Source organism: Phocoena sinus, chromosome 1, assembly GCF_008692025.1.
Source record: "Phocoena sinus isolate mPhoSin1 chromosome 1, mPhoSin1.pri, whole genome shotgun sequence".
NCBI classification, from domain to species: Eukaryota; Metazoa; Chordata; class Mammalia; order Artiodactyla; family Phocoenidae; genus Phocoena; species Phocoena sinus.
This window is the reverse complement of record NC_045763.1, coordinates 114,979,088-114,992,366: the sequence shown is the minus strand read 5'-3', so window position 1 is coordinate 114,992,366 and position 13,279 is coordinate 114,979,088. Positions and strand designations below refer to the sequence as shown.

The 13,279-nt window shown below is 50.7% G+C and overlaps 2 protein-coding genes across 12 annotated transcripts; one reads left to right on the top strand and one right to left on the bottom strand.

The window, feature by feature from the left end:
- Positions 1-69: 69 nt before the first annotated feature.
- On the bottom strand, positions 70-6,316 carry RRNAD1 (ribosomal RNA adenine dimethylase domain containing 1). 8 transcript variants are annotated; one of them, XM_032643044.1, is made up of 8 exons: positions 6,178-6,316; positions 3,639-3,763; positions 3,293-3,485; positions 2,767-2,829; positions 2,389-2,532; positions 1,439-1,920; positions 843-1,027; positions 70-412 (listed from the first exon to the last, which is right to left on the bottom strand). In XM_032643044.1, the coding sequence occupies exons 1-8, from the start codon at positions 6,286-6,288 to the stop codon at positions 291-293; spliced, it is 1,425 nt and encodes a 474-aa protein (XP_032498935.1). In that variant the 5' UTR covers positions 6,289-6,316; the 3' UTR covers positions 70-290. The 8 variants fall into 8 exon arrangements, with proteins under 8 accessions (XP_032498935.1, XP_032498950.1, XP_032498979.1 ...); XM_032643059.1 differs by having other exon boundaries at positions 3,293-3,445; positions 6,178-6,314; XM_032643088.1 differs by having other exon boundaries at positions 3,293-3,400; positions 6,178-6,314.
- A 324-nt stretch (positions 6,317-6,640) lies between these two features.
- Positions 6,641-12,396, top strand: ISG20L2 (interferon stimulated exonuclease gene 20 like 2). Of its 4 annotated transcripts, none has more exons than XM_032643127.1 (4): positions 6,682-7,000; positions 7,622-8,467; positions 10,568-10,768; positions 11,477-12,396. In XM_032643127.1, the coding sequence occupies exons 2-4, from the start codon at positions 7,736-7,738 to the stop codon at positions 11,588-11,590; spliced, it is 1,047 nt and encodes a 348-aa protein (XP_032499018.1). In that variant the 5' UTR covers positions 6,682-7,000; positions 7,622-7,735; the 3' UTR covers positions 11,591-12,396. The 4 variants fall into 4 exon arrangements, with proteins under 4 accessions (XP_032499033.1, XP_032499007.1, XP_032499018.1 ...); XM_032643135.1 differs by having other exon boundaries at positions 6,842-6,865; XM_032643116.1 differs by having other exon boundaries at positions 6,678-8,467.
- Positions 12,397-13,279: the final 883 nt, after the last annotated feature.

Below are 13,279 nucleotides of genomic sequence, written 5' to 3'. Positions count from 1 at the left end.
TTCGGTAGGGAGGGTGCGAATATATACTTAATAGAAATAAGTATATACTTAATAGAAAAGACAGAGAAGTAAAGATTTCAATTTTTTAATAAATTAAAAATAACTTTTTGCGTAATGTTACATAACACACAGAGGGAGAGAAAGGGTATGAAGCTGAAGGTTTGTAGGGAACCAGGATTCCACGGAGGATGCTGGTTCTCTGGCTGAGGAGGTGGGTGAAGACTCCGCCACCCAGTGTGGTACCTGGCAGTTTCAGATGGGGTCTGAGATATGCCCTTCCTCAGGCTGTGTCAGCTGTCTTCAGTCTCCAGAACAGAGAAGGTCTCACCCAGAGGCCTTTTGGTGGCCACCAGAACCAGGTTTCTCGGAGAGAGTTCGGGGCTGAAGATGGGCAGGAGCTCAGCATGGAAGCCTATGAGAAAGGCAGGGCTACTCAGAAGGGGAGAAATGAAAGAGACTCTTAGCCACTTCCTGCTTAGCCTGTAGGCATAGCCCCTTTTCCCCATGGGGGAGGCTCCAGGGGGTCTAAGGAGACCCAGCTCTCTCCAGGGACATGAGTGCCCGAGACACTGACTCGGGAGGAGGCAGTCTGCAGCACATCGTAGGTTCTCAGTGCCTGGGATGCTGGCTTAAAATGCACCTCAGGGAGGTACCACCACAGGCAGATTCAGTAGGAATTTGCATTAACAAGTTCCCCTTCCCCCATCTGACTCTGAAGCAGCTGGTCTGAGAATCACCACAGCAAGGAACCTAGTCCTGGCAGGTGCAGGGGCCAGGACCTGAAGGAGAGCCCTAGAACTCCAGCCCCTCTGGCCCTGGGTCCCTGCTTTGGCCACCCTCACCCTGCTCCTGAAGGTAGAGCAGCCGGTCCAGTAGAATCAGTGTCTCCACCAGCGGGGCCAGCAGCAGGGCCAGGCTGAAGAAGGCCACCACACGGTTCTCCTGGGCCTGGTGGGCCTGAAGGGCAGCCAGATTCAGCGGCAGGTGGGGGTCAAGCCCCACCCGCTGGAGCCCCCGCTGCACGTATCTGTGGGGTCAGCCGCAGACAGCACTCAGTTTGGTTTTAGAACCCTCCTCCCCCAAACTGTCCATTCCTAATTCAATTCCAGCTGTAATAGATTTGCCACCCTAAGGCATTTTTAAATGTTTTTCTGGCTGTGAGCTGTCTGTCCAATAGCAAATCAATCCAAAAATTTATTTTCAGCCTAATCTGTCCAATTATTTAGCCATATTTTTAGCATTTCAAAAACTTGATAAAAGAGTGACAACTGCCTTTTAAAGAAAGTTTGAAGCTGCTTCAGAACTCAAAATCACTCCCCTCCTCCCAGCACATTTAGATTTTCTTCAGGACATGCTAAACAGTTGAGGGTGGGAGGGGAATCATACCTCCAGTAGGTGATGCCCCCCTCCTCACGCCCCCCCAACTCCCCAGCCTCACTCTTCAATCTTGAGCTCGTGGACCCTGGGGATCCCCTGCACGCCTGGCCGACGGAGCTCGGGCCGGGCACGCCGGATGACCGTCTCCAGTGCTGCCCGGTAGCAGTGGGTTCGGAGGCCAGGGCCTGCTTTCTGCAGCCGCTCAGCGTATTCCTCCAGGGCGTGGCAGGCCCCCTCCCGTAGCCTGTAGGGCAGTTCACGGCCGGGCAGCCCAGCCACCCACTGACTCAGTGGGTAGCCACCGGGGTCACTCAGCTTCATGTAACAGCAGCCCACTGAGGCCAGGGCCGCCACCTCAGGGCGGCAGAAGTGCCTCAGCAAGGCAACACTCAGATCCCCACAGGCGTGGAGGCCTGTCAGCAGCAAGCGGGCCTCACTCTGAGGTGAGTTCTCCAGTGGAAGCAGAAGCTCCTCACACAGGGCCGTGGGGTCTACCCACCTAACCACATGGTGGGGGCAGTGGCGAGGGCCAGTGTGGACCACCTGTGGAGGCAGGACAGAACAGAGGCAGATGGGAAGCCGGCTTCCCGTCCCTGTGCCACCTCAAGCCACGGGAATGGATCTGTCCTCTGAGTTCCTTCCCAAGGAGGAAGGTGGGGGAGAAACTGGGGCAGAGGAGAAAGTGGAACTTTAAACCAGGAGATGGGATAGATTCTGGGTCTGTTATTAGTAACTGCAGGTCTTTTCGTCTGAGCTTCCTCATTTGATTGGCCACTTTTTACAGGTGGCTGTGAGAAGGACGTATCGGTGTGGAAAGCACTTTTTAACTAGAAGGTGCCTTTAAGATATGAGGAGGCTTTGGTGAAGGAGGGACCTTGGGAAAGGGGTAGCAGAAATAGAGACACGCCATGTCAAGCTGAGAAACTTAAAAGAGGGAATTAGCCTTGGTGTCCAATTCCAGCCAAGCAGACCCTGTTCTCACGGTCCTGGCTGCAGGAAGGGCTGGTCTACCTGTGGGTTCCTCTTCTCCTCTTTCTGCAGAGCCTGCAGGAGCTCCTGGTCTAGGCGCTGGGCTCTCTCCACCAGTCTCTGATCCCCTTCAATGCTCTTCACCATCAGCCCCAGCCCCAGGGACATGAAGCGGGAGAGATGGCCCTGGAGTCCCGAGAGGGAGGGTGGAGACAGCCCCGTTCAGTGTCCTCTCCACTGTCCCCCTCCCTATCTGTGGTTTGGACGCCTGGGTCCTAGGCCCCCAGAAGGCTTAAATTCTGCCCAGCTTGCTTCTACCATTCCTTAGCACGTGCCTCCCTGGGCCTGTGGCCCGATAACCTGTCTTCCAGCTGTTCTATCCCCACGACAAAAAACCAGAACATTAGGGGTCTGGCTCACCTGGCCTGAGCCTACATCCACAACTTGGGTGCAGCCTGTGAGGTCACTCAGCTTCTTCACCAACTGAAAGAGGAGGGAACAAAGGTCTCCTGCCATTGGTGTTGGCTCCCAGGGCAAACACCCATAATGAGGGTGGAGGAGCTGAAGATGGCAGAGAAAGATGCGTAGAGGGAAGAGACAAGAGACGTGGAAACCAAAATGGGGTGTGCTGACCCCAGGCTCAGGCTACAGTCTTTGCTCCTCTCAGGCTAGTGATTCAGTCTCCTCCACAGAAGAAGAGCCCTGCTGTGAAGCCATGAGCAGATTGTGAAGGTTATCAGAACAAGATTAAGCCAGTGATTCAAATACAGCCACCAAACAACCCAGCAAAAGGATGAAGATATGATTATAGTGTATCTGACAAGGAAGGGACCTTCTAGGGCCTCTGGTCCTGCAGGTAATATAAGGTGCCCACATCTTTGTAACCCATAGGCTTAAGGAGTCCCCAGGCTCCCAGATACCACCTATACCCCAGCCATCTCCTCACCTCTCCCAGCCTCCGAATCTCATGCTGCTTCTTGGGCCTGACATGTTTCCGGAATGGAGCTGTCAGTCGGGAACTCTGGCTGGGGTTCTCCAGGAACTCTGAAGGGGTCTGAAACCCAGGCGTCCGGGTAAAAGCCAGGGCATAGGCTGTGGACTTCAGGGCCAGCAGGGTGAGTGGCCACACCGACCTGTACCTGAGATAGCCCACCCAGGCCCCCAGTGAATAGTCCCATTGCATCCTGAGTGTGCAAGTTTACAACCCAGGAAGCCCTTGTGAGACTCTGAGCAATGGCTCCCTGCAGGGCTCAGCACCAAGTCCCCCAACACAGGTGCCCTCTTGCCCATACCTGGCCACTTCCCCTTCCCCAGGCATCCCCAGCAGCAGTGTGGCCAGCTGTGGCGGGTTCAGTCCATCCAGGGCTTCCTGCCATGAGCAAGGGAGTGTGCCCCATAGGTTGTCTGTGAAAAATTCCTGTAGGGGAAAGGGAGAAGCAATCAACAGGCTACTACTCTTTCCATTCTTCCCTGCCCCACTCAACACATGGCCACTGGCTGCAACTAACAGGCACCTCTACTCATTGGCTGTCATCTCTTCTCTGAAGCCTGCTCTAGCCTCCCCCTCCTTCCTCTGAGCCCAAATTGCATTTTGGACACACCTCTCCTTTTAGCAGTGTCCCCACTTATTTATGTGTCTGTTTCCTCCACTCAACTAAAGGGCAAGGATGGTGGCTTCACATCTGCATCCTCAACACCACAGTGACTGACACCCAGTATTAGCGTTACCATCTAGTAACCTACCATTAGATGTGCCAGACATTATATATGTCAGAATGTTGGGTTTTTTTTTTTTTTTTTTTTTTTGGCTGAACTGCGTGGTTTGTGGGATCTTAGTTCCCCGACCAGGGATTGAACCCAGGCCCTCGGCAGTGAAAGTGCCGAGTCCTAACCACTGGACCACCAGGGAATTCCCTGCCAGAATGTATTTTTATTCATTCATTTATTCAACACAAATTCTGGAGCTTTGGTTAGGCACCAAGTTCTATCCTAGGCTCAGGGGATACAAACAATGAAGCAGACAGACAAGATCCTTGCTCTTACAGAGCTTACGTTTTAAAAAATTATTTCAGATAACATCAAATGCCACATAGACAATAAAACACTAATGAAACAGTAACAATGGAGAGTTTGAGAGAGTACTATTTTAGAGCAATGAGGGAAGACTCGTCTGAGAAGGTGACACTTGAGCTGAGACTTGAATGATGAACAGGAAACAGCACATGTAAAAAAATTCAGGCAGTGGTTGCCAGAGTCAGGGGGTGGGGGTGGGTAAAATGGGTGAGGAGGGTCAAAAGGTACAAACTTCCAGTGACAAAATACATGTCATGGAGGTGTAATGTACACCATCGTGACTATAGTAAATAATACTGTATTGTATACTTGAAAGTATTGTATACTTGAAAGTTGATGAGAGAAGATCTTAAAAGTTCTCATCACAAGAAAAAAAATGTAGCTATGTACGGTGATGGATATTAACTAGTTACTGTAATCATTTCATAATATATACAAATCACTATATTATACACCTGAAACTAAAATGTCAATTCTATCTCAATTTTTAAAAATTCAGGTAATAGCAAACACTTACAGAATACTATAATATGCCAGGCACTGTCTGAAACATTATTTAACCCTCACAATTACCCTATGAGATAGTACTATTTTTATCCCCCATTTTACAGATAAGGAAACCAAAGTACAGCAATTAAGTATTCTGTCTAAGTCAAAAAGCTGGTAAGTGGCACAGCTGGGATTTGAAACCAATTTGACTCTAGAGTTCTTGCTCTTAACCACCCTACTCAATTGCCTTTCTGTGGAGGAAAAACATTCCAGGCAGATCAGTAAGTGCAAAGGCCCAGTGTAGTACAGTGAATGTGGGAGAGAATGAAATGTGACGGGGTTTAAAAGAGAGCAGGGGACAGATCATGTAGGGTTTTATAGGTAATGGTAAAGAATTACGATTTCATCAAAGTACCTAAGAAGCAAGGAAGTGTCCTGGTGAGATTTACATTTTTAAAAGATTAATCTGGCTGTTTTGTGAAGAACTGGGTATGGAGGAGAGGAAGCAAACACAGAGATCAGCTAGGAAGTAGTCCAGGAGAGAGATGATGTTGGCTTGTCCTAGGGTGGTAGCAATGGCAATGGAGACAAATGGGTGAATTTGGATCTATTCTGGAAGATGAGCCAATAGGACTTGTTGAAGGGCTGGATCGTAGATCAATGAAGAAAAGAGCTGAATCGAGGATGGCTTCTGGGTTTGGGAGCTGAACAATTCGGTAGATGTTGGTGCCATTTATACATCATCTCATTTATTCTTCACAATGATCCTTCAAAAAGAGATCCATTTTACCGCTCAGGAACTGAGGCTAGGAGGAATGTTTTTTTTTATGCCTAAGGTTAACACAGTAGGGGAGGCAGGATTCTAGTCCAAGTCTGTCAACTCCAAAGTTGGAATTGTCCATTACACTGCAAAGCCAGGAATTTATTCAAAGCTTGAATGAATGAACATGTGTGTTCTCGAAACACCTCACACGTTCCTGGGAGAGTTTAACGTAGCTGCAGCAGCATGGCTCAAATGTCCATGCGTTTTACTACTTTGGACTTGAGAGGGTTAGAAAAACAACCTAGATGCTAAAACTATTAATATTTAGGTCATCTGAAGGAAAAAGAAGGGGGGGGGCTGCCCCAGCTTTAACCCTTTCTCGTACAAAAGACTGAAGAAACATATTAAAAAAGAGATCAGAAGCTAACTCTACATTCTTCCCCTGTCGTGGCTAGGGAGCCACCCACATAATCAGGAGCACCCCACCCACAACCCTGTGGCCTCACAATGATGTAGGCGTCCAGGATGGAACGGTAGAGCGTCACGACCCGGGTGAGGTTCACAGCTAGCTGCCTCCTCGCTTCGTGAGAGAGGCCCCGGGCGGAGACCCCCGGCATTCCGGGGCCCAGCCGCTGGCGCGGGGAAGGAGAATGCAGTGAGGCGGGAACCTGGGTCAGGACTACGCGGGTCCGGGACCCGGGCTTGGCTCAGCTCTGCAGAACCAGAAGAAAGCGCTCAGAACCCGGTCCCAGACGCTGCCTTTCCGGGTTTCGAGGTTGGGGTTGAAGACTTGAGGCGCCCTCCTGACGTCACAGGCCGCGACGTCCCACAGACCGAAGCTGTCAGCCTTGGACGCAAACCGTGAGGCGGTGCCAGCGCACTGACGCCACAGAGGCGTGCCGCGGCGCCCACCTCACGGAGTGGGGCGGGCCAAGTTCCAGGTCCCGCCTCCAGATCCCGCCCCTTCCCATACTCTTCCCTCTTCCAACGGAAGTGAGGCCTGGGGCCTCCGGCGCGCTGCAGTGCCAGTTTGTAGCGGTCTCCCCACACCTTCGAATTGTACCTCCACTGGGCTAGAGGGGCCGGGCAGCGCATCCCGCCCCCGCCCCCCCGCCACGCCGCCGCCGCCGCCGCCGCCGCTGCCGCTGCCGCTTCTCACACACTAGGAATCCCTGGCCTCGCTCCCGTAGGCAGGTGCGCTGTGGGTACGCGGGCCTGGCCTCCGGCGCGTTCCAATCCGCTAGCCTGCCGGCTCGGGCCTCGCCTACGCGCGCCAATTTCCGCATCCGGCTCCTGGCGCTTCCGGTCTTAGCTGGGCCCATCTGGGAGGTAGGTGTGTGAGGGTGGGAAGCTGGCTCCGTGGCGTGGACGGCCAGAGTGTGCTGTCCCCAGCCTCGGTTTTCCCCTTCGCTAATATGTGTTGTCAAAGGTCCTTTCTTGGGAGAAGGACTTGAGTGAGCTGCATGTGGGGATTTCCCTCGCGTGGAGATGAGGGAAATGGGTGCCTGAATATCTGTCTCTGTCCTTGGGACCCGCGCTGGGGATGCCTGGGTAATTCAGAGGTCAACTATGCCAAACCTGTGACTGCCTTCGAGCATACTTAGACGTTCCTTCCCTGGGCAAATGATAGAGCTCACCTATTCTGGCGTTCCAGATCACAAGAGTTTCAGCTGGTTGGCCCTGCAACCCCCTCAGTTTACAAATGAGACTGAGATCTAGAGAGGGGAAATGGCCTTCCTAATACCGTACTGCTGGGGAATTGTGGGGCTTCCCTGGAACCCAGGCTTCCTGGTTCAGAAGGAAGTCCTCCTTCCATCATTTCACATTTCACGTTATCTGAGAGGTTACTCTGATGTCTTTCCTTTCTCCTTTAAGTCCTACGGAGATGGGTCTTATCTTACTGGTTCCCAGGCCTATGGACTCCGTTATCAGGATCATTTTCTTCCCCAGGGTATACTACAAACCTCCAGGTGTTGGCCTATGGGATTCAGCAGAGGATGACTTGTCCATCCTCTCATTGGTAAGCTGTTTTTCCCAACTGTTCTCCCACCATCCATCGTCATCATGTCTACCTTACTCCTCAATCTGGATTTTGGCGAACCTCCCCCCAGAAGGGCATTAGAAGGCAATGCCAAGCACCAAAAATTTGTCAAGAAGCGGCGGCTCTTGGAACGGAAAGGCTTTCTGAATAAGAAGCAGCAGCCCCCTAGCAAGGTCCCTAAGTTGCACTCAGAACCTTCAAAGAAAGGGGACACTCCCAAGGTGGATGGCACTTGGAAGGCCCCTCCCCTTCCAAAAAAGAAGACTGCTACTTCCAGCAGTGGGTCAGAGCAGTCCCTGGACAAGAAATCTGCAGTGCCTTGGCTGACCCCTGCTCCTTCACAGAAAGCTGGTTCTGTTGTGGCTAAAGTAGATTTGCTGGGGGAGTTCCAGAGTGCCCTACCAAAGATCAAGAGCCTCCCAGTTCGCCCCCAGAAGAAGGGCTCCCAGAAGAACCCTCCTCAGAAGACTGCCCCACAGATCTCCACCCAAGCTCACTCAGAGAATAAATACCCTGGAGCATCCTGGAAGATGCCAACGAAGATGGTGGCAATTGACTGTGAGATGGTGGGCACAGGACCCAAGGGGCATGTCAGTTCCTTGGCTCGATGTAGCATTGTCAGCTACAGCGGAGATGTGCTTTATGATGAGTACATCCTTCCCCCCTGCCACATTGTGGACTACCGGACCAGATGGAGCGGTATCCGGAAGCAGCACATGGTGAATGCTACACCCTTCAAGATTGCTCGGAGCCAGGTGAGAGGCATGGGAGATGGTGGTAGCAGCGGGGCGGGTGGGGAGAGGTCCAGATCATTTTTCTGCAAAGAATATCAGCCTGGGGAGGTGCCGAAGGATTGTGGAGGGAGGGATGGAGTGGGTGGAGTAGCAGATGCAGAAGGCTCTCTGTTGGGATAAGGAGTGGTGAGAGTCTGGAAAGTTCCAATTAGCGGGTGTAACGAACTTTATTAGTTAAGATCTTTTAGGTCCCAAGTGGAATCCTCATCTGGAGAACTGGGAATCTGCTAGAGAAATAACAGCCAGTGATGGACAGAGCAACAGGCATGAGTGCCAGGGGGAAAGGGCTCAGTTTGAGAATGCCTTGTAGAGGTGGGGTCTAGGGTTGAGAATAGAGAGGTGGAGAGGGCTTCCCAAGCAAGAAGTAGCCTGTGGCAATGTGGAAAGTTGGTGGTAGGAGAAGGCAGAACATTGACAGAAGGAGCTGGGGCATATTTGTATAACTGGAACAGGTAGCCTGCAGTGGAGGGGATAAAAGACACCGGGCTGGTATGTTGGGGTTCTCATCTCACTCACTGAGCAAACCTAGCCACTGTAAGTCCTATGCTGAATACTGGAGGCACAACAAATGAACAGGAAAGGAGGATGAGCTGGTAAACGTGAAGGGGAAGGGAGCCTGCTGGTCTTGGAAGGCCTCCAGAGGGCGCCTTTGGTCCACTTCTTCGTAATTTCAGCTCCACATTCTTTGCCTTCTCTAGACACACACTGTTCCAATAATTCCTCATATGCCAGAGCAGTCAGTTGGAGGAATTTCATCAGAGGTGGAACAGCTGGATTTTAGAAAGAACTTGAAGAGTTGAAGAACATCCTGTGTACCAGGGGCATAACTGAGCAAAGGCTTGGGAGAGGCAGAAGATGGGGTGGGCCTGAAACAGCAAATCCACTTAGCTTTAAGGCAGGCCATATGTTGAAATTAATGCGAAGTAAAGGTGTTAGTGGTCAGTAAACTGCAGGTGCAGTTAGGAGCAACTAAATACCAAGGTGATTGGACTATATCTGGCTTTCATCATGAAAACCAGTGCCCAAGCTGGGGTATGAGACTAAGGTACATTCAAATGAGTCTTTTCCCTTCCCAGGGGTCCCATTGGGAGGCCAGGCATTGATTCCAGGCCTGTTGCTCTTGTTCACAGTCTGTTTGGAACCCCATTTTGGTAATGGCCTTCAGAACTCATGACATATTCTTTAGTTATCCTCACTGGCAGTGTGTCCTTATGCTTTAAGATTCTGAAATGGTGAGAAATTATTTGGTTCCAAGAATGGTGTGAATAAGGTTCCTGACCAGCTGGTAAATACCCTCTGGTTATGAGCAGGAGGAGCTATGAAGCGCCGGGACTGATTTCTTGTTAAAGCAGCATAAGCGTGGGCTCTTGATCACTTCCCTCTGCAGCCTTGGTCTATAAATGATTCTTAATCTTTTTCTTTTTTGAGGTGGGGCGCTGTGCCTCACAGCTTGCAGGATCTTAGTTCCCTAACCAGGGATCGAACCCCGGCCCCAGGCAGTGAGCGTGCCGAGTCCTAACCACTAGACTGCCAAGGAACTCCCAATTCTTAATCTTTTATGGCTTGTAGGCTCTTTGAGAATCTGATGAAAGCCATGGACCCCCCCCCCAAAAAAGGCAAACATATGCATATCTATTTGCATATAATTTGGGGCTTCCAGTACCTTCCTGGAGCCCATCTTTAACAACATTTGTCCCAGCCTATGTCTAAGGCCAACATAATGATCGTGGTTAAAGAACTTCAGGTATCAAGCCAGGACTGAACTAGGTAGTTACATGAACATCACATTGGGGTAGAAATTAATGTGAAGATAAGGTGCCACTGGTGATGTAAATCCAAACAGGGTTACACCATAGAAAATACCTACTTTTACCTTGGGGAGAGGAGATAGATTTCAGGTGAAAGAAAACTTGTGGAAGAGGGCATTTCAAGGATGAGGCAGGTGGGCAATTGGTGAAAAGAACCTAGAAGGACTTAAACAGCCATGTTGGGCTTTGAAGATGCAGGAGCTACATCTTTGAATGCTGTTCCTCACCACCTCTTCTCCCATGCCTGTTTCAGATCTTGAAGATTCTCACAGGGAAGATAGTGGTGGGGCATGCCATCCACAATGACTTCAAAGCCCTTCAGTATTTTCACCCTAAGTCCCTAACCCGAGATACCTCCCATATCCCCCTCCTCAACCGTAAGGCCGACTGCCCAGAGAATGCAACCATGTCTCTGAAGCATCTCACCAAGAAGCTGCTGAGCCGGGACATCCAGGTAGCGTCTTCCCAAATGATGCCAGACCTCTGGCCTGGACACTGAAGGCTCTCCTGCTGCCTTTCTCCAGGCTCTGACCCTCAAATTCCTCTGGCTGTAGAGAGATCTGGGTGGGATGCTCTGATGGGAAGAGCTTTGGGCAAAGGGGTCCATCTCTACATAGGGATAACTATTCCTGTTCTCTACCTCCCAGAGTGTTCCAAAGGATACTTGGAAAAGGAAAAAAGCCTGAAAGTGGGGATAAAACCCTAACTAAGAAAAGTAGAAAGCAGGTAGTTGTGGTGGTCTAAAAGACCACGTAGTGGATGCAAGAGGCTCTTATGTATTTCATATGTTTGGCAGTCAAAGAGGGGATGGCCTGCCTGGCATGAGGCTGTAGACACATGTCATATACAGATCAGTTAAGGAACTGGGGAAGGTGGAAGACTCAGGCCTGTCTATGATCTGGTTTGTTCTGCCTCTACAGAAGAATGTAGAACAATAGGGTATGTACATGTTGCTACAGAAAGGATTGACGCAGACAGTAGCATAGGAGTTGAACCCCTGAAATTAGATAAGGAGTAGGGCCTCATCAGAGGTCTACCTTTGTAGCCCGCTAACTGCAGAAGCAGCAGCATCAGTGGGTTGGAGGGAGCCAGTTGGGAAGGGAAGAAACAGTCTCTTGTAGCTTCATGTTCTTTTCTTCCTCCCTTTTCTTCCTTCTCTCAGGTTGGGAAAAGCGGACATTCCTCAGTGGAAGATGCTCAGGCCACCATGGAGCTGTACAAGTTGGTTGAAGTTGAGTGGGAACAGCACCTGGCCCAGAATCCCCCAAAAGACTAGTTCCAGTGGGGACACTGCTGATGTGGGGAGGCAGAGGCAGCACCACGCCCAGGAGAACAGGGCAGTGGACCAGTGGACAGCTCTACCAGCTCTACACCTTTGGAAACTAGAGTTGTTGGGGAGAGTGAGGCTCCACCCCAGACTTAAAATCCATTAAAATTTCACCTCAGGTGTTGTTAAGTGTTCCATGGAAGGAGGAAGGCTCCATGTCAGAACCCAGCCCTGTAGGCTGTTTACCTCTTAAATGGTGCTAACCATGGGTCCCAGGGTGCTTTGCTCCTGGGAAAGCCTTTTGACTTTCAAGGGGCAGGGCATACTGGGAAGTGTAGTTTCCCAAACTGCCTTATCACTAGGGTGACCATTATCACTGGGGTCTCATTTTATGCCTTTTGTTCTCAAGTAATTAGCAGCACCGTGTTGAACTTTCCAAAAGTATCCTGCTGGATGATAACTTGTATGATCACAGTTTCTCTCAGACTTTTTTTGGCTCAGAGTCTACATCCAGTCTGTGTTGGGATTTCACCTGTTCTTTCCACCTTGACTTCCAGAGGAGCCATCCCTGGTGAGGTTTAGTTCTTAGGGTTACAAGGCAGTAGAGGTAAGAGAGTGTGACTTGGAAATCAATTTTTCGGATTTAGGAAAGCAGCCTCTTTCCTAAAGTGATAGAGGATTTATTTAATTTAGACCCCACTTGGACGGTTAAAGAAGAATTCAAAGTGTTTTAATGGTTTTTAGTCTTTTACTTTGCTAAACCAAGCCTTTTAAAACTCAAATTATTCCCTTGATAAATTTTTATAAAGGAAAAACAATTGTGTGATGTTTTCTTTATAACTTCACGTTAAATAGCTTTGTCACAGGATCCTGTAGAGCTATAATTCTGATAGGGGGTCCAGGGTCTGTGTGAATGACACTAACTGGGCCCTGGTTTGCTGGAAGTCATCAAGAAGCACTGACCGGGGCTTCCCTGGTGGCGCAGTGGTTGAGAGTCTGCCTGCCGATGCAGGGGACACGGGTTCGTGCCCCGGTCTGGGAGGATCCCACATGCCGCGGAGCGGCTGGGCCCGTGAGCCATGGCCGCTGGGCCTGCGCGTCCGGAGCCTGTCCTCCGCAACGGGAGGGGCCACAGCAGTGAGAGGCCCGCGTAACGCATAAAAAAAAAAAAAAAAAAAAAAAAAAAAAAAAGAAGCACTGACCAAGCCTTTGTGTGTAGCCCATGTGCTATGCTGCCTTGTCCTCGTCCCTACCACAAGTCAAAGAGCACACCTAAAGTGACACCCCAAGCCATGCGAACACCCTCACACAGAGGGTATGTGACCAGGAGAGTGACTCAGAGAGCGGGTGGGCGAGACGGATGGAGCCGGGGAAGAAGGGTGCTTCATGACGCCAGCCTGGTCGCTCCTGCCAGCTCTTCCTCGGTGGTATACACCCTCATGTTGGGAAGGTGAATCACAGGTCTGACTTTGTATCTGGGATCACTGCACTCTGTCTTGAGGGAATGCAGACTCCATGTATACACCAAGGCTTGTGCCCTCTTGAGTGGCTAGTTTGGCTCCAGGGGCCAGAGTCACAGTCATGGCTGCCTATAGAAGGGAATTTCCTACAGCCAAACTGGACCCCAGATGTGGTCTTGCTGTTGTGTCCTGCGCTACAGGATCTGCTTGCACAGGCAGCTGTTGAGCTCTGAGCAAG

Coding starts and splice junctions, on each gene's coding strand:
- RRNAD1 (XM_032643044.1), bottom strand. CDS start 6,288: ATGCCGGGGGTCTCCGCCCGGGGCCTCTCTCACGAAGCGAGGAGGCAG. Junction 2,533..2,766: donor TGGATGTAGGCTCAGGCCAG/GTGAGCCAGACC, acceptor TCGGGACTCCAG/GGCCATCTCTCCCGCTTCAT. Junction 1,921..2,388: donor AGGAGAAGAGGAACCCACAG/GTAGACCAGCCC, acceptor CTGCCTCCACAG/GTGGTCCACACTGGCCCTCG.
- ISG20L2 (XM_032643116.1), top strand. CDS start 7,736: ATGTCTACCTTACTCCTCAATCTGGATTTTGGCGAACCTCCCCCCAGA. Junction 8,468..10,567: donor TCAAGATTGCTCGGAGCCAG/GTGAGAGGCATG, acceptor TGCCTGTTTCAG/ATCTTGAAGATTCTCACAGG. Junction 10,769..11,476: donor TGCTGAGCCGGGACATCCAG/GTAGCGTCTTCC, acceptor TCCTTCTCTCAG/GTTGGGAAAAGCGGACATTC.